The 22,712-nt window shown below is 52.7% G+C and overlaps 1 protein-coding gene across 9 annotated transcripts in view; it reads right to left on the bottom strand.

Annotated features, from left to right (window-relative positions):
- The window catches only part of CLEC16A (C-type lectin domain containing 16A), a 206,445-nt gene that overhangs the window by 103,887 nt on the left and 79,846 nt on the right, over nt 1–22,712 (bottom strand). For 7 of the 9 annotated variants that reach the window (XM_057748398.1, XM_057748402.1, XM_057748400.1 and 4 more), the window contains 6 exons: nt 16,736–16,858; nt 13,097–13,206; nt 12,291–12,335; nt 9,243–9,293; nt 5,814–5,942; nt 1,196–1,231 (listed from right to left, as the gene is read on the bottom strand). In XM_057748398.1, the coding sequence (XP_057604381.1) occupies nt 1,196–1,231; nt 5,814–5,942; nt 9,243–9,293; nt 12,291–12,335; nt 13,097–13,206; nt 16,736–16,858 (494 nt within the window). The remainder of the gene's footprint in view (nt 1–1,195; nt 1,232–5,813; nt 5,943–9,242; nt 9,294–12,290; nt 12,336–13,096; nt 13,207–16,735; nt 16,859–22,712) is intronic. The other 2 variants (XM_057748399.1, XM_057748401.1) reach the window with 1 other exon arrangement.

Genomic DNA, 22,712 nt, shown 5'->3' with positions numbered 1-22,712 from the left:
CTGCTTTTGCTCTTCAGGTGACAAATGGAAGATATTTCCAGGAACACACAATAATAATAAAACAATTTAAAATATAAAGCAAAATAATGGTCCCCACCCAATAATACTTTTCCTGCTTCCTGCCCAAACTCCTGAGAGAAGCCCACGCCTGTGAACATGAGGGCAGATTCCCACAGGGCCAAGCACTCCACCTGGGCGAAAGCGGGGCTCCCAAAGGCATGGATGGGGTTTGGCAGGCATGCTGACCAGCCCCGCAACTCCGAGAATCCACAAAAGAAAGGTAAGCTACCAGGGTAAAGGTCATCAGATCAGCCCACTGCCCCCCAGACAATAACCACTCCCTCTGCTTACCCAGGGCCTGCCAGGTACAGGTGGGGGCTGTACCGTGTCACCTCATTCGAGCCTTTTAACGACTCTGTGTGGTTCCCATTTTATAGACCGGAAACCAAAGCCTAGAGATGTCAGGCAGCTTGCCCAAAGTGACTCAACTAATAATCGGACTCCAAAGTCTGTATTCTTCCAACCACATGCCTTTGCTTTTAAAAGACTGAAGGATTAGAACCCAGGCTTTGATTGTTTTTCTTGACTTTGCTAAATAAATGTGCGAATTTAAAAGTACTGCTGAAAAGGAAAAGGGACTTCTTATTCTTTGAGATGCTTCCATAGAATGATAGGAAGACTGACTCTGGAAGAACGGACTGGATTTGGAAAGGGGTGACGGCTGACCAAGCTCAAATATGAAGAAGAGACTTTCCCAGTTTGCTTCCATCCAGTGGGGAGCAAGTTCCGCCAAGGAGAGCCCCCTGAGTGTGGGGCGGGAGGGACAGCTGCCCAGTCAGACAGACCTTGGCTCATCCTGGGCTCAGGCGAGTCACAGGAGTTCCCCGAGCCTGGGCTGGAGCTCTGTAAATGGGCTACCCGCCAGCCCGATCACGGGGCCACCACGAAGGGGTGACGAGATGGAGCAGGGAACACCCCAAGCCCTGGAGCAAATGCTCGGCCCAAATCCTCTCTCCCACTGCTCTTGCCGCGCGTGCAGCTGGTGAGTTCAGGGGAGTCACTCAGGTTAGAAGCCCGGCAGGCCATGGAAGGCAGTCATTCCTAAAAGAGTACGGAAGCGGTTTCAAGTGGGCACAGCCCTTTGGGAAAGCCATTTGGCAGTATACAGAGAGTCACACACAAAAAACGTTCATACCCTTTGAACCAGAAATTCCACTTCTGGGAACTTATCCTAAAGAAATAAGCCAAAAGAAAGGAAACACTGTATTTGTGAAGCTGCTCATTACGGTTTAGTTGAAAATAATGTAATACTGGGAGCGACCAAATGGCCATCAGCAGGAAAATGCCTAAGTAAAATTACAGCAAAAGTCACCAGAGAAACTTTTATGCAGCAGGAAGAAATGAGACTTATTAAAACTGTATCACAATATGAAAAACGTTGCTCTACAATGGAGAGAGAAAAGCAGAGAGGATGAAAGCAAGTCCACGGTCCACGCCCCCTGCAACCATGAAAAGATATGTTTGCAACCAAAGATGGGACGAGACACACAAAATGTCTGTATTGTTTGTTCAGGGTGATGAAATCGCAGGAAATTCTTTCCCCCTACTTTAGAAACTTTATGAGATGTTACTGTATTTTCTTTAAAGGGCAATACACATCCAAAGAGTAAAAGCAAAATATCCTATTTCCTCAAGGTCAACAGTGATAAACACAAAAACTTGTTTGTGGTTTTACGAGGGAACAGGGACACAAAACGCAGGGACAAATAAAACTTGATGCAAATATCTTTATTTCATAATGGTCCCACGGTTACTCCGTAAAGATGGCTAGTGGCTTAAATTCAGATTTTGGAATTTACCAAAAAGTCCTCTCCCAAACTCTCTTTTCGCTAGCATTCAGCTTCAGTAGGCTTAGATCATTAAAGACTCGATTGCTTTCCCACTTAAGATGCTAGAATGCTCCCCCACTCTTCAGGCACCTCACAGTGCTCTCTCCCATCTACTCTGGGCAAGAGCTGAGAGGCAGGACACACAAGGAACCTGAGGCTCAGGGAGGTTAAGTAACTTGCTCAAGGTCACACAGCTGAAGTTGGGATTGAACCTCGGCTGGTATGACTCATGAGTTCTTTCTTAACTGCTTCCCTCAACAATGCTTCCATGTGGGGCAGGTCCAGCTCAAGTTCAAGGTTCTGCTCGCCTGTTTTCACCAGACGCCAGTGGTTCCTGTGACCTCATATCAACATGAATTTCCCTTCTCAGCTGGGACGGCTCAGTGGTACTCTTGCTATTTCGTATTATTCTGTTTGTGTTCTGTCTGTCTATTCTTGCATCTTGCACAATGCCTAGAAAATGCTTGATAAATATGTTGAATGAAAGAATAAATGGTCTAACTTGCAAAAGGCGAGAGGGGAGAGATGACTTTATTGCCAGATGTCTCCCCGTGGCCTGCAAGGCTCTGGCCCCCCTCTCCTGTCCCCTCCACTCACTCCTCTCCAGTCACCCCGCTCCTTGGACACGCCTTACTTTTTCGCATCTCAGGGCCTTTGCACTTCCTGCTCCCTGTGTCTGGAAAGTGCCTCCTTTACCTCTTTGCCTGGCTGGCTCCTTCTCTCTCTCCAGGTCTCTGCTCAGACATCACCTCGGCAAAGCAGCTTCTCCTGGGCACTCTGTCCAGAGCAGTGACCCCTCTCTCCTCCAGAGCCCTCACTGCAGCCTGGTGTCACACCTGTTCATCAACTTGGCCCCTCTCCACGTGACACGAGGCCCTGAGGCGGGGCGCCTGCCCTGCTCACTCCTGCACCCTCGGGCATGGCACCTGGCACGTACCACAAGTCCAGCGGCTCTTTAATGAATGTATGAAGGAATGATTTACCAGTAAGGGTGGTTTGAACTTCTTTGACAAGTCCTTAAGGAAAATAAAGGGTGGGATTTCTGAAAAGGGTCAGCCCCCTAAAAGTTAGAAAAGTCTATGCTTGGCAGGGAAAAAAAAAAAAAACAAGGAAAATCTTTGAATCCAACAGGATGAAATGGAATGTTCTCTGGATACAAGCAAAGAACTTGAAACAAACCACATAAGCCCTCAATTGCTTGCTAAACCATACACTTCCTTTAGCTCAAATTCAAAGCAAACTGCTATGTTCTGATGTCTGAAATGGACTGACAAGCTAAGCTTCTAGAGGATTCCAGACAGCTGCCTTGCATCAGGAACTGGACTGAGGTGAGGGGTCAAAATTCCCCTTCAGAAATGGATTCTAGAAGTCACAAAGGGAAGCTTCTCTCAGGGGGATGGCTCTGCTTTGAGGTGGCCAGCCCTCTGTTATCTCATCCTGCCACCTTCTCCCTGGCTGTAAACCCACAGACACTGGAACTGGAGATGTGCTTTTACAAACTCATCCGACAGAGGAAGGCCAAACAAGAGACCCCAGGGAAGCTCAGACGTCCCGGGGGCTCTGCCTGTGCTTCCCTTAGCAGTTTGGGCCGTGCAGCCCATCTGGGGCAAGGGAGGTGGGCAGCACAGGCTTGGGAATCTGAATGAAGCGAGATATGAGGGCAAGGGAGGAAGAACCCCACCCTCAGGCACCACCAATGGCCTTTGTGTTTCTGCCTTTCACTGAATCCTCCCGACAACACTGGCAGGGCAGGCACTGCTGCTTTCTGGGCGAGAAGACAGTGGCTCAGGAGGGAGCAGAAACCCCAAAGGCCAAGCGACCCTCCCTCTGCCCTATGCCTCGCCCCCGAACTTCTCCTGTGGAGCAGGACTGTCTGCCCCAAGCCAGCAGGACATGATGCCAGGGACCAGCTAACAAGGCCAAGGTCCTCACTGGGCTCCAAGGCCTCTGAGATCTGCCTCCTTCAGCCCCTCCAGCACCATCACTTCCTGTGTAGCCTCCCTCATGGTGGGCTCCAGCCATGGTCCCCTACTGGATGGTGCTGGAATGTACCACATCTCTCTGGGCCTCTGCCTCCCCCAGCTGCCCAGCCCTTCCCCACAGTCTCGGCTCAAGGCCCAGCCCTCTGTGCTGCTCCACCTCCCTCCCCAGGTAGGATTAGGGACCTGACCCCATGTTCCTTTAGAGACGGCCCTGGACCACGGACTGGTGCTGCCTCTTCCCACCTCGCCCTCTAGACTCCAACTCCTTGAGGACCGGAGCTGTGTTTCCTGGTGTCCAGCACTGAGCAGGGCTAATAAACACAATGAAAGCAGCAGTGGGAGGCAGGGGGTCCAAATGGCCACGCTGCCTGGGCTGCATCCTGGCTCTGCTGCTTATTAGCTGAGGGACCTCGAGCAAATCACGTGACCTCTTTGTGCCTCAGTTTACTTGTCTGTAAGATGGGGGATGATACTAGCGCCAAACTCCTAGGGTGGTTGTAGAACTCCTTGAGGAAATTCATATAAAGAACAGTGATATGAATGTTCATATCATATCACCTGATATGCATGACCTACTTTCTCATATAGGCTATAAGCTCATATAACTGTTAAGAAAACCAGACGGACCGTGGACCAAAAAGAAGGCCAGATGCAGCCCAGAGCAGCAGCTCTCAATGTTCACAACCTTCTGGACCTTCTGGCTCAGGGGCCGAAGAGGATCTTGGGGACACAGTAGCTTGACAGGGTGTGCGGCTTTGCCGTTACTCTGCTGGGGAGCACTTCCTAGGCCAACCAGAGGTTAAGGGTGAGCACGCCCCACCCCATGAAGGACTACAGACATGACATGCATTTGTTAGAAACAACCCCCCCAGAAAAGCTGACACCAAGAATGCCCAGTGCAAACACTGCCACCCACAAACAATCATGTGTCCAGCGCGGGGTCTGCAGCCCTGGCTGGGAGCACAAGGAAGGAAGGCGTCACTGGCTCAGAGAGAGCTGGGTCCTGCGGTGAGGGCTGTGGGTTTGGTCAGACAGCAGGGAATGTGGATTGACTTCAGACACGGGTCCAACTTCCTCTGTGGCCCACCCCCACCCGGCCCCTCCATGCTTCCCAGGCAAAATCGCCAGCAAGAAGGCCATGGAATCTTCCTGCCTGAGGCGGGTCCAGCAAGCCAATCTCGCTTCTCAAAATCTAAAGGTTAAAACACTTCGGCCACTCTGCTTACACCTGGACTAACGCAGAGGAAGAGGCGGCCTGATAACGGGAGCCGAGTGCAATGAATTCCTCTAATTTATCCACTAACCTCCACATCTCCAGGGAATGATTTTCTAGGAAAAGGTTATGCTGCTTTCTAAGAAAGAAAGTGTGATCTTACCAGGGAGATAAAATACCCTGAACAGCCCTGTGAGACTGCTTCAGAAAAAAAGTGCTGATAACGGAAGCCAGGCTGCAGCTGGGTTCTGAGAACTAATCTCTTCACACACCTCTCCCAGGCCGGCAAGAATCACAACTGCAATTGCGTGTGCTTTGCCCCAAGATCCCTCAGATACCTTAACACCACGCCACCTCCAGGGGTCCTGGCCCCTCGGGGCTGACTTCACAGCAGCCTCACCTGCACTGTACCGACTGCTCACCCCCCATGCTCCTTCGCAGAAGCCCGGCCCCGTTTCCTCTCTCTGAGCTCTGGGGTTGGGGCGGCTCTGCACCCGTGAAGACAGCCTGCCTGCCACTGACATCTGACATTCGGGCCAGATGTGATGGAATTTCAATCTCCGCCTGGGGAAGTTAGGCCTGGTGGCGGGGTTCGAGGGAGGTGCTCTGGTTCTTCTGAAGGCGTACTGGAAGGTGGGTCTGGATGTGGGCAGACACCCTCCCTCCTTGCCCCACGGGTGCCGCTGGTGGACAGCTGCCCAGGAGAGGCCAGGTCCAGGGCCCACTCACCCGCCGGGTCTTCTCCACGTCACCACACGGCAGCCGCTTCACAAAGTCAATGCCCGTCAGCGGCGTGCCCGTCGGGGGCAGCAGGATGGAGGCGTCCATCATGAGATACTCCACGTTCATGGGCTTCATCTGGAAGAGAGCGCAGGGACGCTCACTGAAGGGAGGAAGTGGCTGGGGCAGGTGACACCGGCCCCTCACCTCCATCCACACATAGTAAAGAGCACATCAGCCCCGAGGCAGACTCAGGGGAAGCCTCGAGGCAGCCAGATGTGAGACGTGCGTCTTTTTGTTTTCCAAGTGGCAGATTTCCCCCACATGCAGTGACAGCTCAGACATTCTGGAGCTGCTCTGTTTGCTCGCCCTCTCGTTCCCCTTCCCCCAGCAGCGAGAGCGGCCTCAGTAAAGAGGCCAGCCCTTTATGGTGGTCCCTTTAGGAGGGTCTGCCCCACACGCCTCCTTCAGTGGCTCTTCCAATTCCTATGACAGCGGGCGTGGCGGCACGGCTCCCGTTTGGGAAGACCTGACTGTGGGGCAGGCAGGCAGCTAAAGGCTTTGCGTGTAGGCTCCTGTCCAAGCCTCCCAGCAACCCCAGCAGGGAGGCTGCCGAACTTAATGAGAAAACGGAGGCTCAGGGAAGCCGAGGCCCACTCAGCCGGCTGGTGGCAGAACCAAGACACAGAACCAGGCCCGCCCGGCTCCAGACCCACTATGATCTCTGCCACACAACCAGTATTCCCTCTTCCTTCCTCGCCCCACTAGCTACTTATCTGGGGTAACAGAACCAAGCCACTCATTAAGCACCTACTGCATGCCAGGCCCCTGCAGGGCTCACCTCCTACTGTGCGGGGCATGGGGCTGTCCCATACTACAGAGGGGAACGTTGAGCTCAGAGGGAGGGAGCACGCCCGCAGCCGCCGGGCTAGCCAGGGGCAGAGGTGTCTGCCTCCTTCCACACCACCTCCAGGAAGCCTTCTCTGATTACCAAGACACATGTTAACATCACCTCCCTTCCTGGAACTTTGTGGCATCAGTACTGACCACCTAATGTGCACATGTTGTTGGACAGTGACACTCCATTTACTTGGCATCAGAAAGGAATGATATTTCACAAAGGTAAATATTCTATAGAACTAATTTTATTCCCTTAAGCATTAGCTTTTTTGTGTCTCTTTTTAGAAAGTGGGCTTCAATCATATCATACCTTTTTCCCTCCTGTAACATAAAGCTGACTAAACAGGGAAGGGCTGTGGTGAGGGCCCGGCCGACCAGAGCCTGGTGAACAGGGAGCCACTCAGCACGTGCTGCCTGCCTTCTTCTTTTGGGCCCACAAAGCCTTCCTCCAGAGGCCTGAGGTCCGCCATCCCAAATCACTTACCCCAGAGTGGGGGCGGCAGAGCCCTGTCTCCCGCCCAGGGTGGTCACGGCCTGCCCTCGGCTCCCTCCGCTTCACCCCTCTGCTCTCAACCACCCCCCGACAGGCCTCCTCCGGGACTCCCACCCATGACGCCGCTGCATGAAGCAGGCGGTGACGGCAGAAACAGGGAAGGGTCAGAAGTGGAGGCCTGGCTTTGGCAGCCTGTCCCCACTGCACTGAGGTTAGCAGCCGGTTTCCTGAAGTCTGAGCTAATGACTAACTTTCAGAAATGGGGGCTGGACGCATGTCACCTTTAACTTCCCTAGAGTCCCAGGAATTGAGCAAGACATGCAGTAATCGCGTCATTGAGACACACAAACAAAACCCAGGAAGCTCCCTATGGTGGGAGGGAGAGGAACCGAATATTCAAATATTCGTGGAGCTGAACCTCTCCAGGAGGCAGCCCTTAGGTACTTCACAACCAGCCTGGATAGCTATGTGGTTTGGGCTCCAACTTACAGATGGAAAAATCAAGGCTCAGAATGTAAGCCACCCACCCAGGGCTGGGGTTAGTAGTAGCAAAAGCAGAAACTGAGCAGGGGTTTAGGAGCCCAAGCGTTTCTGCGTTGTCAAGTGACACATGAGCCTTACGTCTCCAAACAAGAAGCCAAACTTCTGGAGAATTACGTTGCAGAAGGGGACGCCGTGGGCATAACATAAGACGGCAGCTGACCACTGACTCCACGCCACTCCGTGGTCCAAACAGTAGAAGACTGAGACGCTCTTCAGAGGGTCGAGGGAAGAACGGGGCGGGGGTGTGGTGGGGAAGACTAAGGCGAGGTGCACACGGGCAGCTCACGCAGCACGGAGAGGAGGGCTGGGCACTGCTGGGGCATTTCTGAAGGTGAATTATGCCAATTTACACTTTTCCCTTGAAGAGGCTCTGCGAGTCCTCAGATGTGCTGCAAGTGAGGATGTGGTGAGGCCCCAGCTGTCCAGATGCCCAGAGATGGGCCAGGGAGCCCGGGAGCCACACAGCACACGCTGTCTTTCTCTTTTTGATGTTTTAAACACTTGGGTTTATTGTAAACTTTCCAAATCACTTCACTCTTTGGTAAGTAATGTCCATGAAAAGACTCACCTATCATCTATTTATTTAAAATTTATTTATTGGCTGCATTGGGTCCTCATTGCTGCACGTGGGCTTTCTCTAGTTGTGGCAAGTGGGGGCTACTCTTGGTTGTGGTGCACAGGCTCCTTATTGCCATGGCTTCTCTTGTTGCAGAGCATGGGTTCAAGAGTGCAGGCTTCGGTAGTTGTGGCACACTGGCTTAGTTGCTCCGCGGCATGTGGAATCTTCCCGGAGCAGGGATCAAACCCGTGTCCTCTGCATTGGCAGGCAGGTTCCCAACCACTGTGCCACCAGGGAAGCCCCTATCATCTATTTATTGAGTGTCAACTGAGGGCAGGTGCTGGGATGCAGAAGTGAATGAACAAAACGGAGCAACCTGCATCCTATGCAACTATCTTCTCTCACGACTCTGCCTGCTGGATGGAGACAGAGAAGACCCCGGCTGGCACTGCAGATTCAAGGGAAAGCCACACACGGGAATATTCTGGTGGCGCGGCAAAGGAGGCGGCACAATATGCGGAGCAGGGCAGGGCAGGGCAGGAGGTGATGGCTCTGCTCCTATATGGCTGGGCATACGTGGGCGCCTCCCTCAACCTCTCTGACTCTTGTTTCCTCATCGGCAAAAGCGGGGTAATGACATCAGTGACTCCCAGCAGGCTGACGTGGGGATTAGAGATTTCCTATGTATGATGTGCTGTACACACCTGGCCTGGACCAAGACCCCAATCAAATACTATTCATGGCAAAGTGACTCTGACCCATTTTCTGACTCAGCCCAGCTTAGGGGGAGTGAATGTCAGCTGAAATTTCACTGGTGGGGATCAAACGGCACTTCCCCACAACTTCTGCCATTCAGACAGAAAGCCCCAAAGTACACGAGTTCTCCCCCGGTTGGGCAGGGCAACCCTGCGGACCCACAAGTGCGTTCTGGCCCCTCACTCACCGTCATGCTCCTGTATTCATCTTCAAACATGTCCAAAAAGATTTCTTCTCCCTAAAAAGAAAGGAAGGAAAGAGAAGAGTATGCATATTTTTTTCCATAAACAACAAAGTATTATAAACTCCAGCGCGCAGCTTTGGGGGCCATCTGTTTCTTATTAGTGAGTTCTCGTAAATCACCAGGAAGTAAGATACACACGTGAACAGGAACACATACACTCAAAGGAAAGCCCAAATATCAAATTGCACCTCAACGTTTTTCTCCTTTCTTTCAAGCATGTGTAGTCAGATTTCCAGAGTCAAGGCAGTTAATAACAACAAAAATTACTTCATATATAATTAAAATATAAAAACGGTTAATGTTTCAAGTACTTAACATTATCCGTCTGCTTAGAATGGTTGGAGAAAATAAGAATCTCGGTTAAGTTGTCCTGTTAAAGCTATGAGGCTCCACACCTCTGAAAGGAAGAGTATGATTAAATATGCTTAACTCTCCAATTATACGGCTTGTTCCATTTTTCTGAGGTGCGCCTCTGGGGTTTTGGAGTTCCTGCAGCCCTGACGACTCTGCCCCGGAGGTCCCTCCCAGAACAGGGTGGCGGGGAGGAACTGGCTCTGAGACTTGCAGACCCGCGGCCAATCTCAGTCGTACTCTCGGAGCCTCTCTTTGTTTCACTGCAAAACTGGGATGACAGCCCATGTGTGAGCAACACGAGGACAAAATGACTAAATGCACACAGTCATTACGACCACCCTGGATGGGCCGGCAGCTGGGGGGGAGGGCAGGAAAGACTTGGCTGACCGTGTCAGGGCTGTTAGAGCTGGCCTGACCTGTCTCCTTCGTCCTCTCTCTCTCTCACACACACATACACACACACGCACACACATGTACAGAGTTGGGGTGGGAAAAGCAATAGGTCCTTTTTATGTTTTTCCAGTTATCAGAACCACAGGTAAACTTGAAAGTTCTTGTGTGGTGTGAGAACCACAGAATAACAACCCCTGAAAACATCCATAAGCTTGTGAGATACTACACTTAGGGTCCACACTTCATAGGGTAGAAGAGAGGAAAACCTGGGCTGGGAGGAGGGCGTTGCAGTTCAGATACAGGTCTCCTCTTGTCAGTGAAAAAGAAAAATCCTCTGGGAAGATGCCTACCTATATGTCTTCCTGTTTTTGCAATCCAGAAGCTTTCCAGGGGCCAGGGCAGGGAAATAAACTAAGAGCAGTTACACTGGAAAGCACTTCAAGGATGACTTTGCTGAGGACTCATATTGTTACTTCAAGGCCAAGTGTGGTTTGGGCTGGTCTAAGTGGAGACTGGGATTTCCGCCCTGGTGCATGGGGCCCACAGCGGTGCCACCCTCATCTGGGCACGTCCACTGTGTTGCAGCTGCATGGTGTCACCTGATCCGAGCATTTCCAGATTACATGACCTGATTTCATCTCAACCAGCGCTGACAGTAATGGACAGTGGCTTAAAAAGCTTCTTGCAAAGACAGATTCCTGTGCATGTATGTGCATATTGAATAGTTCACAGCAGTTGAAAGAGAGTACAAACGATGAATGACAGCGCAAGTCAACGAGAAAACGGTAGTGCCGACACCTCTCCTCCTCCCAGGAGGACCTCTTCATCAGCCAGAGAACAGTACGACAGGGAAAGCACCACTCACCGGATCCGGAGAGATCTGACGTGGAGGCCAAGAGTCAGAAAACTACTGAAGTGTCTAACATATGGATTAATCCACTGCTGCTGACAAATGATAAACCTTGCCTAAGGATATATCATGCCTTAAGAAAAGCGGTAAACAAAACCATCACAGTGCGATATCTTTTTTTTAAATTAATTAATTAATTTATTGGCTGCGTTGGGTCTTCGTTGCTGTGCACGGGCTTTCTCTAGTTGCGGCGCATGTGCTTTCTCTACTTGCGGCGAGCAGGGGATGCTCTGTTGCAGTGCGCGGGCTTCTCTGTAAGGTGGCTTCTGTTGTTGCAGAGCACGGGCTCTAGGCGCATGGGCTTCAGCAGTTGCGGCACATGGGCTCAATACTTGTGGCTCGCGGGTTCTAGAGTTCAGGTTCAGTAGTTGTGGCACGTGGGCTTAGTTGCTCTGCGGCATGTGGGATCTTCCTGGCCCAGGGATCGAACCCGAGTCCCCTGCATTGGCAGGTGGATTCTTAACCACTGTGCCACCAGGGAAGTCCACAATGTGATATCTTAAAATGAATCATCTGGAAACTGAAGACACTTCTACAAGTGTTCCTGATACGTTCAGATGGTCCTTTACCAACTCTCACTAAATTCACGATAAAAGTTTAGAGCCTGTACGAGGTTTCTCAGCACACAGGCACACTTTACCTTATTGCGCTTTGCTTTATTGCTTCACAGATATTCCTTTTTTTTGTTTAAATTGAAGGTCTGCAGCAACCCTGTGTTGTCAGATGATAGCATGTTTTAGCAATAAAGCATTTTTACTTCAGGTACGTACATTTTTTTCTAGTCACCATGCCATCACACACTCAGCAGGCCACAGTACAGTGTAGGCATAACTCTGATGAGCACTGGGAAACCAAAACGTTTACGTGACTCTATTGTGATATTTGGTCTACTGTGGTGATTTGGAACCAAATGGCAACATCTTTGAGGACCGCCTGTACATGTATATAAATAATACACATGTATATAACTTATAAACTCATATGTAATTCAGTAATTTTATATGTATAAGCATATACAATTCATGAACACACAATTTCATATGTATAATTTAGTTATATAAGTATGAGTAGATAACTCATAATTTACATGTAAATTCACCAACAAACAAATTCATATATAATTGACAAATCAACAGTCGCATACTGGGGGTGAGTCCTCAAAAGCTGTACTCATACGCGAGCATGGGCACAGACGTGCAGAAAGCACTGCTCCGGAAAGGATGAAATGAACATTTTTACTCAGGACCCACAGGTATAAGAAATAACTGAAGACGCTGCAGTTCGGTTTACATGACGCACACACACTGCTGTCCCCCTGAGCTCCGGCAATTTACCTTATAGAAATGCCGTACCAGGTGGACGCTTTCTTCTCGGGCTCCCTGTTAAAAGAGAGGGAAGGCATGAGGGGGCAGGTCTCACGGAGATGAGCTGGGTAAATCACGAATTCTAAGACCTGAGTCTATGTAAGACAGACGCTGAGCTAATAATCTTAATCTATGAAGTGGTTCTTCATAAGGGGGTGGGGGAGAGGGAGCACAACATAAAAATGGGCAAAGGACAGACGATCCAACGTGATGACGCGGAAAGCTGTCGATACACAGTTACAGGAGAGAAATGGGTTCTATCATATGGCCGTGATGACTGTTTTCATAAAAAGAAAAATCCACTTGTAAATGTGTGCGTGAGTGTGTGTAGCATCTGGGAAGACGCACACCAAAGTGTCAACTATCGTTACTTTTTATCTCTTTGTTCTTTCTAAACTTTCTAAAATGAACATGGAAAATGAAAGGGGAAAAATAACAGCTATTTAGAACAGTGACTGTACACAGTAGCACGGTAAACCATAAATAAATAAATGTGTGTCTGTACATATATAAAACTTTTGTAATATAAAAAAAACTCAAATAATTACAAGAGAAACCACTAAAATTCACTATTAAGTGGGCTCCTTGGGCCCATCTCAGTGGAGGGCAGTCCCGTGAGGACATGTGGGCAGAGGGGGCGGTGGGCGTCCGGGGCCCAGCCTCCTCCCGCTGGTGCTGCACACGCCTGGGACCCGGCTGCAACCTGGATGCAGCAGCTTCCCTCAACCTCCTCCCACCCTCCCCAAGGCGCAGGCGTGGGAGGAAGGGGGCCTCACCTCCAGGCAGGCCAGGTGCACGTCCTTTATGATGCAGCCCGTGCTGGTCACGACCTGCTGCTTCAGGAGCAGGCAGCTCAGCTCCAGCGTCGCCAGCCGGATCTTGCCATCTGCAGAGCACGTGGGGGTCAGCCACGCACACCCCGGGCCGCACGCCCTCACACGCAGTCTCCTGCCTCCTCGACTCGGAGGTCAGCAGGTCAGCCGACAGGCCCCCCGATGTCCAGAGGGAACCCCCACGTGCCAACCCCCTTCCCAATCAATGACCACTGAATGTTCTCATCAAAACTACCTGTCCCAAATGCTCCCCAAAGTCCCCCTGTGCAGGGGAGGGAGGCAGGAAAAATGGGTAACTACTTATCACCAAAGGCCTAGAAGGAGGCCGTCTGCGGTCACTTTGCTTGTCCGGCATTCCTTCCCCTCCTTCAGGGACGGGTACGCCCCCCTTTCCTTTGGGGAGCCACCAGCCCTGTTCTGGGTCACGTGATTTAAGTGGAGCTAGCCCTGCTTCCCCTGTCCCCGGGGTGGGCACATCCCCCAGGCTGGTCAGGGAGAGGCAGCCCCCTGGTCACAGTGACTGGGAAGGGACGGGCAAGGGAGCCAGTCACAGCCAGGAAGGCTCAAGTCCACAACTTGCTGGAACCACTGGCTCAAGAGGCTCTCCCTGCGCTGGGCTGCGGAGAGCACAGGGACAGTGGCGGGGACCTGACGGCCCGAGCACTGTAGTCCACAGTGGCCACCTCAGCAGCCTTTTCATTCTTGTGTTCTACAAATTGAGCCCTGAGTCCTCCCTTCCACCAGGCTCCCCGCGCCTCTCCTACAGCAAGTCAGAGCCCCACAGAGAAAGGGGCGGCGGGAGCGGCAGGCGGTCACCCGGCCAAGGCAGAGGGCCGCAGAGCCCAGAGACGGGCTTGAAAACACTGTTGGAGCCCTGGACCCAGCTGTGCCTCAAGCCAGCGCCCAGCAGACTTGAAGTCAAACAAGCCAATAGTCTTGCTTGTTTGTTTGTACTGTCTCGGCGAGTCTGAGTTGGGGTTCTGTCAGTTGCGACCAAGTTGCGATTCACAGCCTGCTGTCCCGCTGTGAGCCAGAAACCCTCTGGGTGCTTTACAGACACTCCCTCAAGGAGCCTTGCTAAAACCCCACTACAATGGGTGCTCGAAAGGCTGAGGTTTAGAAAAGTGAAGTGGCTTGTCCTAAGTCCCACCCTGGGCCGTGGGGGACTCCAGGTGCCCTTAATGCCAAAACCCACACCTGGCATCGTCCCTAGAAGCACCCGTGATCACTTGACTGAAGGGCATCCTGCTATTAACACACTCCCCCTGGGTCTTTAATCTCATTTCTGGGGAGAGGCCTCCATGTGGAAGGAGGGGCCAGGAGAGGGGGGAGTCTCTGAGGCCTTGGAAACAGTGGGGACCAGGATGGGCCACCGGGGGAAAACTCAAGGCAGACACACTGCCTTGAGTGTGTCTCAAGGCAGTTTCGAGAAACGTCAAAGCACACACACCTCCCTGCCAGGACCTTAATGCCCTGTGTGTGTGTGTGGGGGGGGGATGGGGGGAACAGGTGAGAAGAGAGAATCTGTTTGCCCCAAATGAACAGGTAACATATGAGGAAAGCCAGCCTGCCGAAGCACAATACAACCCCAGGGGCCCCGCGGGCAGAGGCGGGTCAGTCTCAGCGCGGCCACTCTCCCTGCCCCATCCCCATCACCACTTCTGCACCTCAGCCTTGGCCCGGCAGCACCCACCCACCTGCCCGCTCTCCGCCGAGCCCCGGAGTTTTCCAGAGCACAGTCTCACTCCCACCTGCCCCTCTGCCGAGCCGCACTCTGCACCACGTCACAGACAGCCCTCCTCTGCCTCCAGGGAAGCAGGCTGTGATCTTCCAGCAGGACCCTCCTTACTCTGCAAGCTCCTGCCACGTTGCTGACTTTACCTCCTGCTGGCCCATCTCGCAAGGGGAACAGAGGGAGCACAGAGCTCCTTAGGCCTCATCGAAGCTTCCAGATTGTCCCGCTGAACTGCCCCAATCTCTTCTCTTCAGAAGTCCAGGCTGCTCTATGCTCTGTCCTCGGGGGCCTGCTAATCCTCCCCACCCCGCGGGGTCCTCCCACCCAGGCCACACTCCACCTTCCCCATCACCCAAGCCACGTCTGGCTCACGCAACTCCGGCCAACCGGCCCTGGGCCACCATCCTCAGGAACGTGCTCCGTCTCCCCTGACCGGACCTCCCGCGGAAACGGACCCCACTGAGGAGCGCCCCTGGGTCCTGAGCCACCCACATCTTTCTTGCCACCCAAGACACCCTCCTCCCGGCCCTCCTCCTCTCAGGTGGGGCCTGGCCCAGGCTCCAGAGCTGGCTCCCCCTCTTTATTACCAGGGCTCAGTCCGAGACACGCCTCTCTCCTCTCCTGTGACTTTAATTAACCATCTATGAGCCCCACAGTGTTAGTTCTGGCCCTGACCCCGCTCTGAGGTCCAGATGCCATCTCCACGAGTACCAGACTGCTGGGACTTCAGAGACCCCCTGCCATGGCTCCTGGAGGACAGGATCCACGTCTGCGCCCTACCTCCTACACCCCCGTCACTTGCACACAGAGGCTGGCACGCAGGAGGCACTGGATAAACACTTGCTGAGCTTACGGACACCCTGGGGACACCCTTTAGGCCCTGGACCCGGTTCTCCAAGCCCCTGCACTCACTCCCAGCAGTCACACTGTGCTTCTGGCCACCACTCCCTGTGAATGCTGAGGTCCTCACCTGCAATCACACCCCTGGACCCCTGCCCTTCTCCTGAGCCTGACTGAGGCCCACCCCGTGGACTGCTGCTGATCCCTCAGCTCGGCGGTTCTCTCTCCACCAGGCTGCATCTCAGTCCCGCCCCTTCCCGTGCACTCACTCATGCCCCAGGGGCCTCTCTCCCTGCCTTACACTCAGGGTTTCTCGGCCTCGGCACCACTGACACTTGGGGCAGACAATCTTCTGTTGCGGGGGCCGCTGCGGGCACTGCAGGATGTTTAGCGCGTCCCGGCCTCTGCCTCCTAGATGCCAGGAGCACCCCCTCCCCAAGCTGCAACAACCGTAAACGTCCCTGGACATTGCCAGGTGTCCCCCAGGGACAAAGCTGCCCCCAGTTGAGAACCACTGTGCTAGTTCATTCCATCTGCTCTTTCTAGTCCTTGCTGTGGCTGCAGGTCCGTGTTGACCAAGACCTCAGAATTAGGCTGACAAGTGCCAGACACCGGGTGCATCTCATATTATCAGCCTTCCAACCTGCCCCCTCGCTCACACTCTTGGCCTTGTTCATGCTCAAATGTGAGCTTGGGCCACCCTGGGAGGAGGGCTGGAGACACTGGCAACCAAAGATACTGACCAAAGCAGGGTCAAGTATGGGAGGAGAAGAGAGAGAGGGTACGGCACACACACCATTGGGAAGGAAAGAGGAGGAGACCCCAAGAGGGAGACACAGCTGGGCGGGGGGCCCCAGACGCCGGGGTGTGCGGCAGGGCAGTGGCTGAGGTCTGCCTGGATTCCCAGCAGGGCCACGTCTAGAAGCCAGGGCTCCTGGTGCCAGGGTGGGACCTGGTCCCTGTAACTCCACCGCCCCTGCCTGTGAACTGCGCGCGCGCCCGGGTACCTGGCTGGGCTGCGCTGTTCATGATCCTGATGAGTCTTTCGGCCAGGAGGTGGTTGTAGCCGGTCTTCTCGGCCGCTGTGGGCACCGGGAGCTGGATCCGCTCAAGTTTCTCAGGATCCATGCCTGGAATGGAGAGAAGGGGCCAGCGTAAGTGCAGCCACCTTACCGGGTGCCCTCCTCGTCCTGAAAGGCCCCTTCGAGCAGGGCTTTCTCAACCTTGGCCATCCACGGTCTGTCTTGGTGATTCCTGTCACGACCGGGTGCTGCCTCTACTACGACTCACTCAGAGTTTTCAGGAACTGGAACTTAAGTAAATATATTAAAACATACAATTTCTATCAGTACTTGTAAACGGAAAATCAGGATGACTACAATACCGATAGCAACAATGCTTTTACGTTTTAGCCGGACTGTTGACTGGCTACTCCCTGCGGCCCCAGGCCTGCTCTGCCTGTGTTAGAAGGGGCGACTGGCAGGTACATGAAAGGTGTTGAGGTCACACTAGCCCGACCTGAGACATGCTCCTGGGCACAATCAGAGGAGGGAAATAAGTCCCCCTGAGAAATAAGACCGAGGCCCAAACTCCTCTCCTTTCATCTTGACAACGTCAAGAAACGGCTCTGATTTTGACAAGAAAGCACAGATTGCAACGATTTATTTCAAGATTTTTTTCTTCAACAGTTATTTATTCTACTTTATTGGTACCACACTTTCTTCCCAGAGCAGTTGAGCATGGAAGAAATGACATGTGGTTAATAAAACATTACCAAATTCGCTGAAAATATTCTGAAACTGTTTACACGGTAGAAAAAGAGCCGGCTCTGACATGACTGAAGCCTTTGTTTTCCCTTCCCGCTTACAACTTCCAGCAGGCAGAGAGGGGAGGGACCTCGTTTTATTTTTCCCAATGAAACAGGGGCAACTTTCGTAGCACCCGACTTGAGCATGGCACACGTGTTCATTTTCAGAAAAAGGTCTGAACCAACAAAGGAAAGCGTCCTGAGTCAGAGGTGGACGGTGGTTGTGCCGTGAGGCGTCCCTGTTACAGAGTCCCTGCATGCACGGGTGTGGACCTTCAAATACTTCGTTCTTAGAACCCAGAGTCCAGGTAACGTCCCCCATCTTCGGGAGACATGATGAGGGGAAACAGATGATGAAACGTGAACCTGCATCTCTGCTCGGGAAGGATGGGCGTGGACTTGGGCTCTGCCCCGGCTGCACCGTCATCTTCCCCTGCACTCGTGCAGGGGCCTCCTGCTTGGCCTCTGCTTCTCTACTCACCCCCACACTCTCAGTTTGCTGTCCACACAGAACCGAGTGATTTTAAGTGGACATCAGCCCAGGTCCCCTTCTGCCTTCCCATCACACTCAGGACAAAATCCAAATGCCGTGTGCGGTATCAAGGCCGTGCGCGGCCTGGCCCCCGTCCACCTCTGACCTCACCTCGGGGCCCTCCCCGCCCCGCCCCGCCAGCTGTGCCGAGCTTCCTTCTCACTCGTCTCTGACCCGTGCAAGCTTGTTTCTGCCCCAGGATCTTTACACGGCTGTTGGCTCTGTCGGGAAGGCTCGTACCCCAGCCCTCCCTACCCGGGCACGACTCAATCACCCCATTCGAGGCTCAGCTCAAACGTCACCACCTCACAGACGGCTTCTCACACACCCTCTCCACTGGTTTTTCCTTTACCTCTTTTAGTTATTATGAACTAAACTCCATACTTCATTCAGATTGCCTTAGTTTCTCCCTAATATCCTTTTTCTATTCCAGGATCCCATCCCGGATACCACATGACATCCAGCCGTCATATCTCCTTAGGCTCCCCTTGGCTGAGACGGTTTCTCAGACCTTCCTTCCTTCCAGTTTGAGGAGACTGGTCGGGCATTTTGTAGAATGCCCCTCAATCTGGCTTTCACTGACGTTTTTCTGATCGTTAGGCTGGGGTTATGGGTTTCTGGGAGGAAGACGGCAGAGGGGAAGTGCCCCCCTCATCACATCCGATCAAGGGCACAGGCTATCGACAAGACTTATGGCTGTGGATGTACCCGCATCACTTGTCCAAGCGAATGCTGGTCAGGTTTCTCCACTGGAAAGTGACTTTTCCTCCTCCTTGCATCCCACACCCTTTGGAAGCAAAAAATTAAGCGCAGCCCACACTTAAGGATTAGGGAGTTCTGTTCTATCTCCTTAAGGGAGGAACAGCTACACAAATTACTCGGAATTCTTCTGTACACATCTGTCCCCTCCCCCCTTATCTTGATTTTACTTGACAGTAAAATCAAGGGGGTGGGAAATAAGGAGCAACTCTGGCGCTGCAGGCTTTGCTGCCATTTTGGGGCGGGTCTGCATGCCCTTGAGGCCACCCCTGTGTGAGAAATGTCCCACAACGAGGGAAACAGACCAGACACAAAGGAACCTACAGTCACGCTCACCAAATGCATCTCCAGCTCTTAACACCAAACTGGAGAGCTAGGCCCCCGTGCGCCAAGCACACAGGCGGCAGCCCCGTACCGGGCGCACAGAAAGGCGCAAGTACGATGAGACCGACAGAGTGGATCTATATAGACAGGGCCAAGGAATCACTTTTCCTCCAGGGAAACCTAACAGCATCTCAAAGACAAAAGACAGGACGGGGCGGGGTGGGGGGTGGGAAAGGAGAGAGGGTGCACTCAGCGTCGGAGCCGCGTGTCACTTTCCCTAAAGCAGGACCTGGGGACTGGGGCGACAGGACGGCCCGCGGGGGCCACTTCACCAGGCAGGCTATGGGACGAGCGGTGCTCCAAATCCTTCTCCTGTCACCTAGCACGGCTCTGGAAAACTGTGCTCGCAGAAACAAACATTTCACTTGCTCCACGCCTGGGGAGCTGGAAGGACTGTTTGTGCCTGAAGCACGTCTTTTCCTGTTATTCTACAAAAGGGGGGAAGGTGGCACTTCTGGGAACTCTTGAAATACGGCCCCTTGAGTACCAGATGACGCTTCATTTAGAACCTTGACAAAATGCTGGAGGATAGCAGTGAAGAGCTGATCGTCTGGATTCTAAGTAACTCCCACGCTCACACGCTGACGTCATAAAACCATAACAATATATCTTGCTTTACCGAATTCCTTCCAGCTCCCAACTGGAGGCTCAGTCATGCCAAGGAGATGGCACGGGTGGGGGCGGCCCGAGGGTTGGAGGTGAGCAGCTCCCCCTCACGCCGCACCGACGTGGCTTCGTCGAAAAATTTGATTGCGATGAAAATTTGATTTGTAGACTCTGTATCCCATTTTGATGCTAAATGTCTAACTCTGAAGCATTCTGGTTTATTAAATGGCAAGAAGAACATCAACTGAATCTTTCTGGCATTTTTTTTCCCCAGAAATGTCAACACTGTGCAAATCTCTCTCTACCCTTTCATTCCTGGCCCTCTGGGAACTGTCAGTCAGTGGTTCTGAGGAAAACATGGCTCCCTGGCCTGCCTGGAGCATCCCCCCCCACCCCACGACCCGCCCACCTGTCATCCCACTTCAAGGAGGACGGCGCAAGGAGCCAGCTGCTGCCTCCCCCGGGAACGTGGCGCCGGCCGGCAGGGCCCAGGAGACACACTCCCACCAGCTTTTGAATTTCCATGGTGAGTTCCCTTTTCTGTTTCTTTCCTATTATTGCCCTGACTCTCTTAGAATTTGTCAAAAATGAGGAAATCTGTGGCAAAGTCTTCTCTCGACAGGAAGAAAAACCTGCCAAGGTTAACCTGACCTTCCTCAGCCGGCAGCTCCACTCTCTGTAACGTGGGGGAATTCCGGGAACTGAAATACCTCCAGACATCACAGGACCAGATTCCATTGCAACCTCTTCCTTTAGTGAGGAAAGTAAGGCCCGGAGATGTTAAGCCACATCCGCAAGGTCACAGAGCACGTTAGAGACACAGTTAGAACTAGGATGATTCCAAAGATGAACAGGATCCCGATGGGGAGGGCGCGGCACCCCGTGCGGGGAGCCGACCTCGGCAACCGTGTGCGAGGGGCCTGCCCTCTGGGCTGACAACAGCCCCTGCCCACCTGCGAGGCCTCCTCGTGCCCTCGGGCTCGCTCTCTCCCAGGGGTCCGGCCGCGCTGCGGGCTGTGGACGGGATGGAAGAGGAAAGGGCCAGGCACCGGGTGCTGGAGGAATTTTGTTTTCATGTTTAACCTCCTGGGTCTCCTTACACATTCAATGGGAATAATTACAGAAACTGCCCGTCCCAGGGCTGCTGTCAGGACTCAGTGAGCAGCAGCACTCGGTCACGTTCGATAGTTACCTGTCGTTACTGTGCACTGATGGGGATTTTTACTTTGAACGTGGCTTAATGCACTTCTATATCAGCTGTGTTATAAGAGGAAAGAAAGAATGAAAGAACAAAAGGATAGAAAGGAAAACAAGCTAACCAAAGGTAACATCAAGCTACCCTAGAAGGCCCAAAGCAGGCAAGCTGAGCTGTCTGGGGCAGCTCGGGGGATGAGCAGCTAGGTTGGATTCTGAAGGGTGAGCTGCCCAGGGACGACCGGGACTTGCCAGCCCGAGAGGCAGGGCAGGGAGTGTGGTAGAGCTTGGAGAGAGCTGGGTCAGGGCGTCAGGTGGAAGTGGTGAGAAAGATGCTGGGGGAGCGACAGACATGGCTTGGATGCCAGGACCCCTGCAGGGCAGCTAGCAGGTGACGTGATCTGGTTGTCCTGGCCAACTCTAGAGCGGCCACCATCTCCCTGGCCACTCAAGGTGATCTCCTTGCATCCAGCACTTTCACCAAAACAGACTCCAAGTTGCAATGTATTCTATGTGCGGTAGATTTTACCACCAGCCAAGGGGAGGCAGAGAGCAGGGTCCATTCAACATAACACAAGGCAAACCTTTGGAAAGAACCCCTCTGGGGATCTCTGCTCTTTCCCCAAAGTTCCTGCTTGGCCAGGTGCCTCATTCCCTCCCCATCTCTCTCTCCCTCTCCCATCATGGTCTCTAAGACATTCTTCTGGGTCCAAACAAAACAGCGGCTGACAGCTGTGAATAAACAAGGGCAATGTGACAATATGACAAGGATATGCATGGGAAAGGGACACAGCACATGTGCAGGTGGACGGATGGACAGGCAGGCAGGCAGGCAGGCAGGCAGGCAGACACACACACACACACACACACACACACACAGACACAGGTTTCCAGTCACTGAGAAGCAGGTTTTGTTGCAAACCCATGGAGTTCCTTTGCTAGCCATTTCCCTCGGACTGAAATAAACACTGTAGATAATATACTGTCCTATTTGCTCCAACCCTTAAGTGTCGAGTGACAGACAAATTCCAGAGAAACCCAGATGCACTTCACATGGCCCAGGAAGCCTCGCTCGCCTGTCCAGATTCCAGCAGACCACACACTTCCTCGCTCCCTCCCCGCTGGGGTCAGATCCTGCTCTGCCCCAGTGAGTCAGGACGGGGTGTCCCTGCCATCACTCCCACCCTACCAGCACAGGGCTGGGGACGGAAGGGAGAGAACTCCCAACTAATTAATCCCAACTAATTCAAAGAATCCCAATAGAAGGGAAGGGTGTGGCTCCATGATGTCAGTAACTAGTTTCCCCTCTGAGTTCTGGATTCTTCCTCCTTAGGGGAAGCCCCCACTCTGGACAGGGTGGAACAGATGCAGACCAGAGCTACATAAAAAGAAGTAGACAGACAAACATGCACAAAGAGACCACAAGAGTGCCAGGTAACAATAATGGTCAAAAAGTTTTCCTTTATGTCTCCTTAGCTGCAGTCACACAGGCATTGCCAGCTTTGGAAAACTATAGACCAACTATTTCCGAAAGCTAACCAAATGTTGGGCCAATTTCCAATGTACTTTCAGTTCTGATTATGTGTCAGTCGAGATCCAAAATGATATTTTGCCAGCTCACTGCATGGTGAAAGCCTCCCTTTATCCTATTACCTTTCAACCTCTCCCATACCTCTCAGCCATGTTCCAGTAACTTCTCAGC

Source organism: Hippopotamus amphibius, chromosome 9 (assembly GCF_030028045.1).
Source record: "Hippopotamus amphibius kiboko isolate mHipAmp2 chromosome 9, mHipAmp2.hap2, whole genome shotgun sequence".
NCBI lineage: Eukaryota > Metazoa > Chordata > Mammalia > Artiodactyla > Hippopotamidae > Hippopotamus > Hippopotamus amphibius.
The sequence above is the reverse complement of the archived record's forward strand: the minus strand, read 5'-3'. Positions and strand labels throughout refer to the sequence as shown.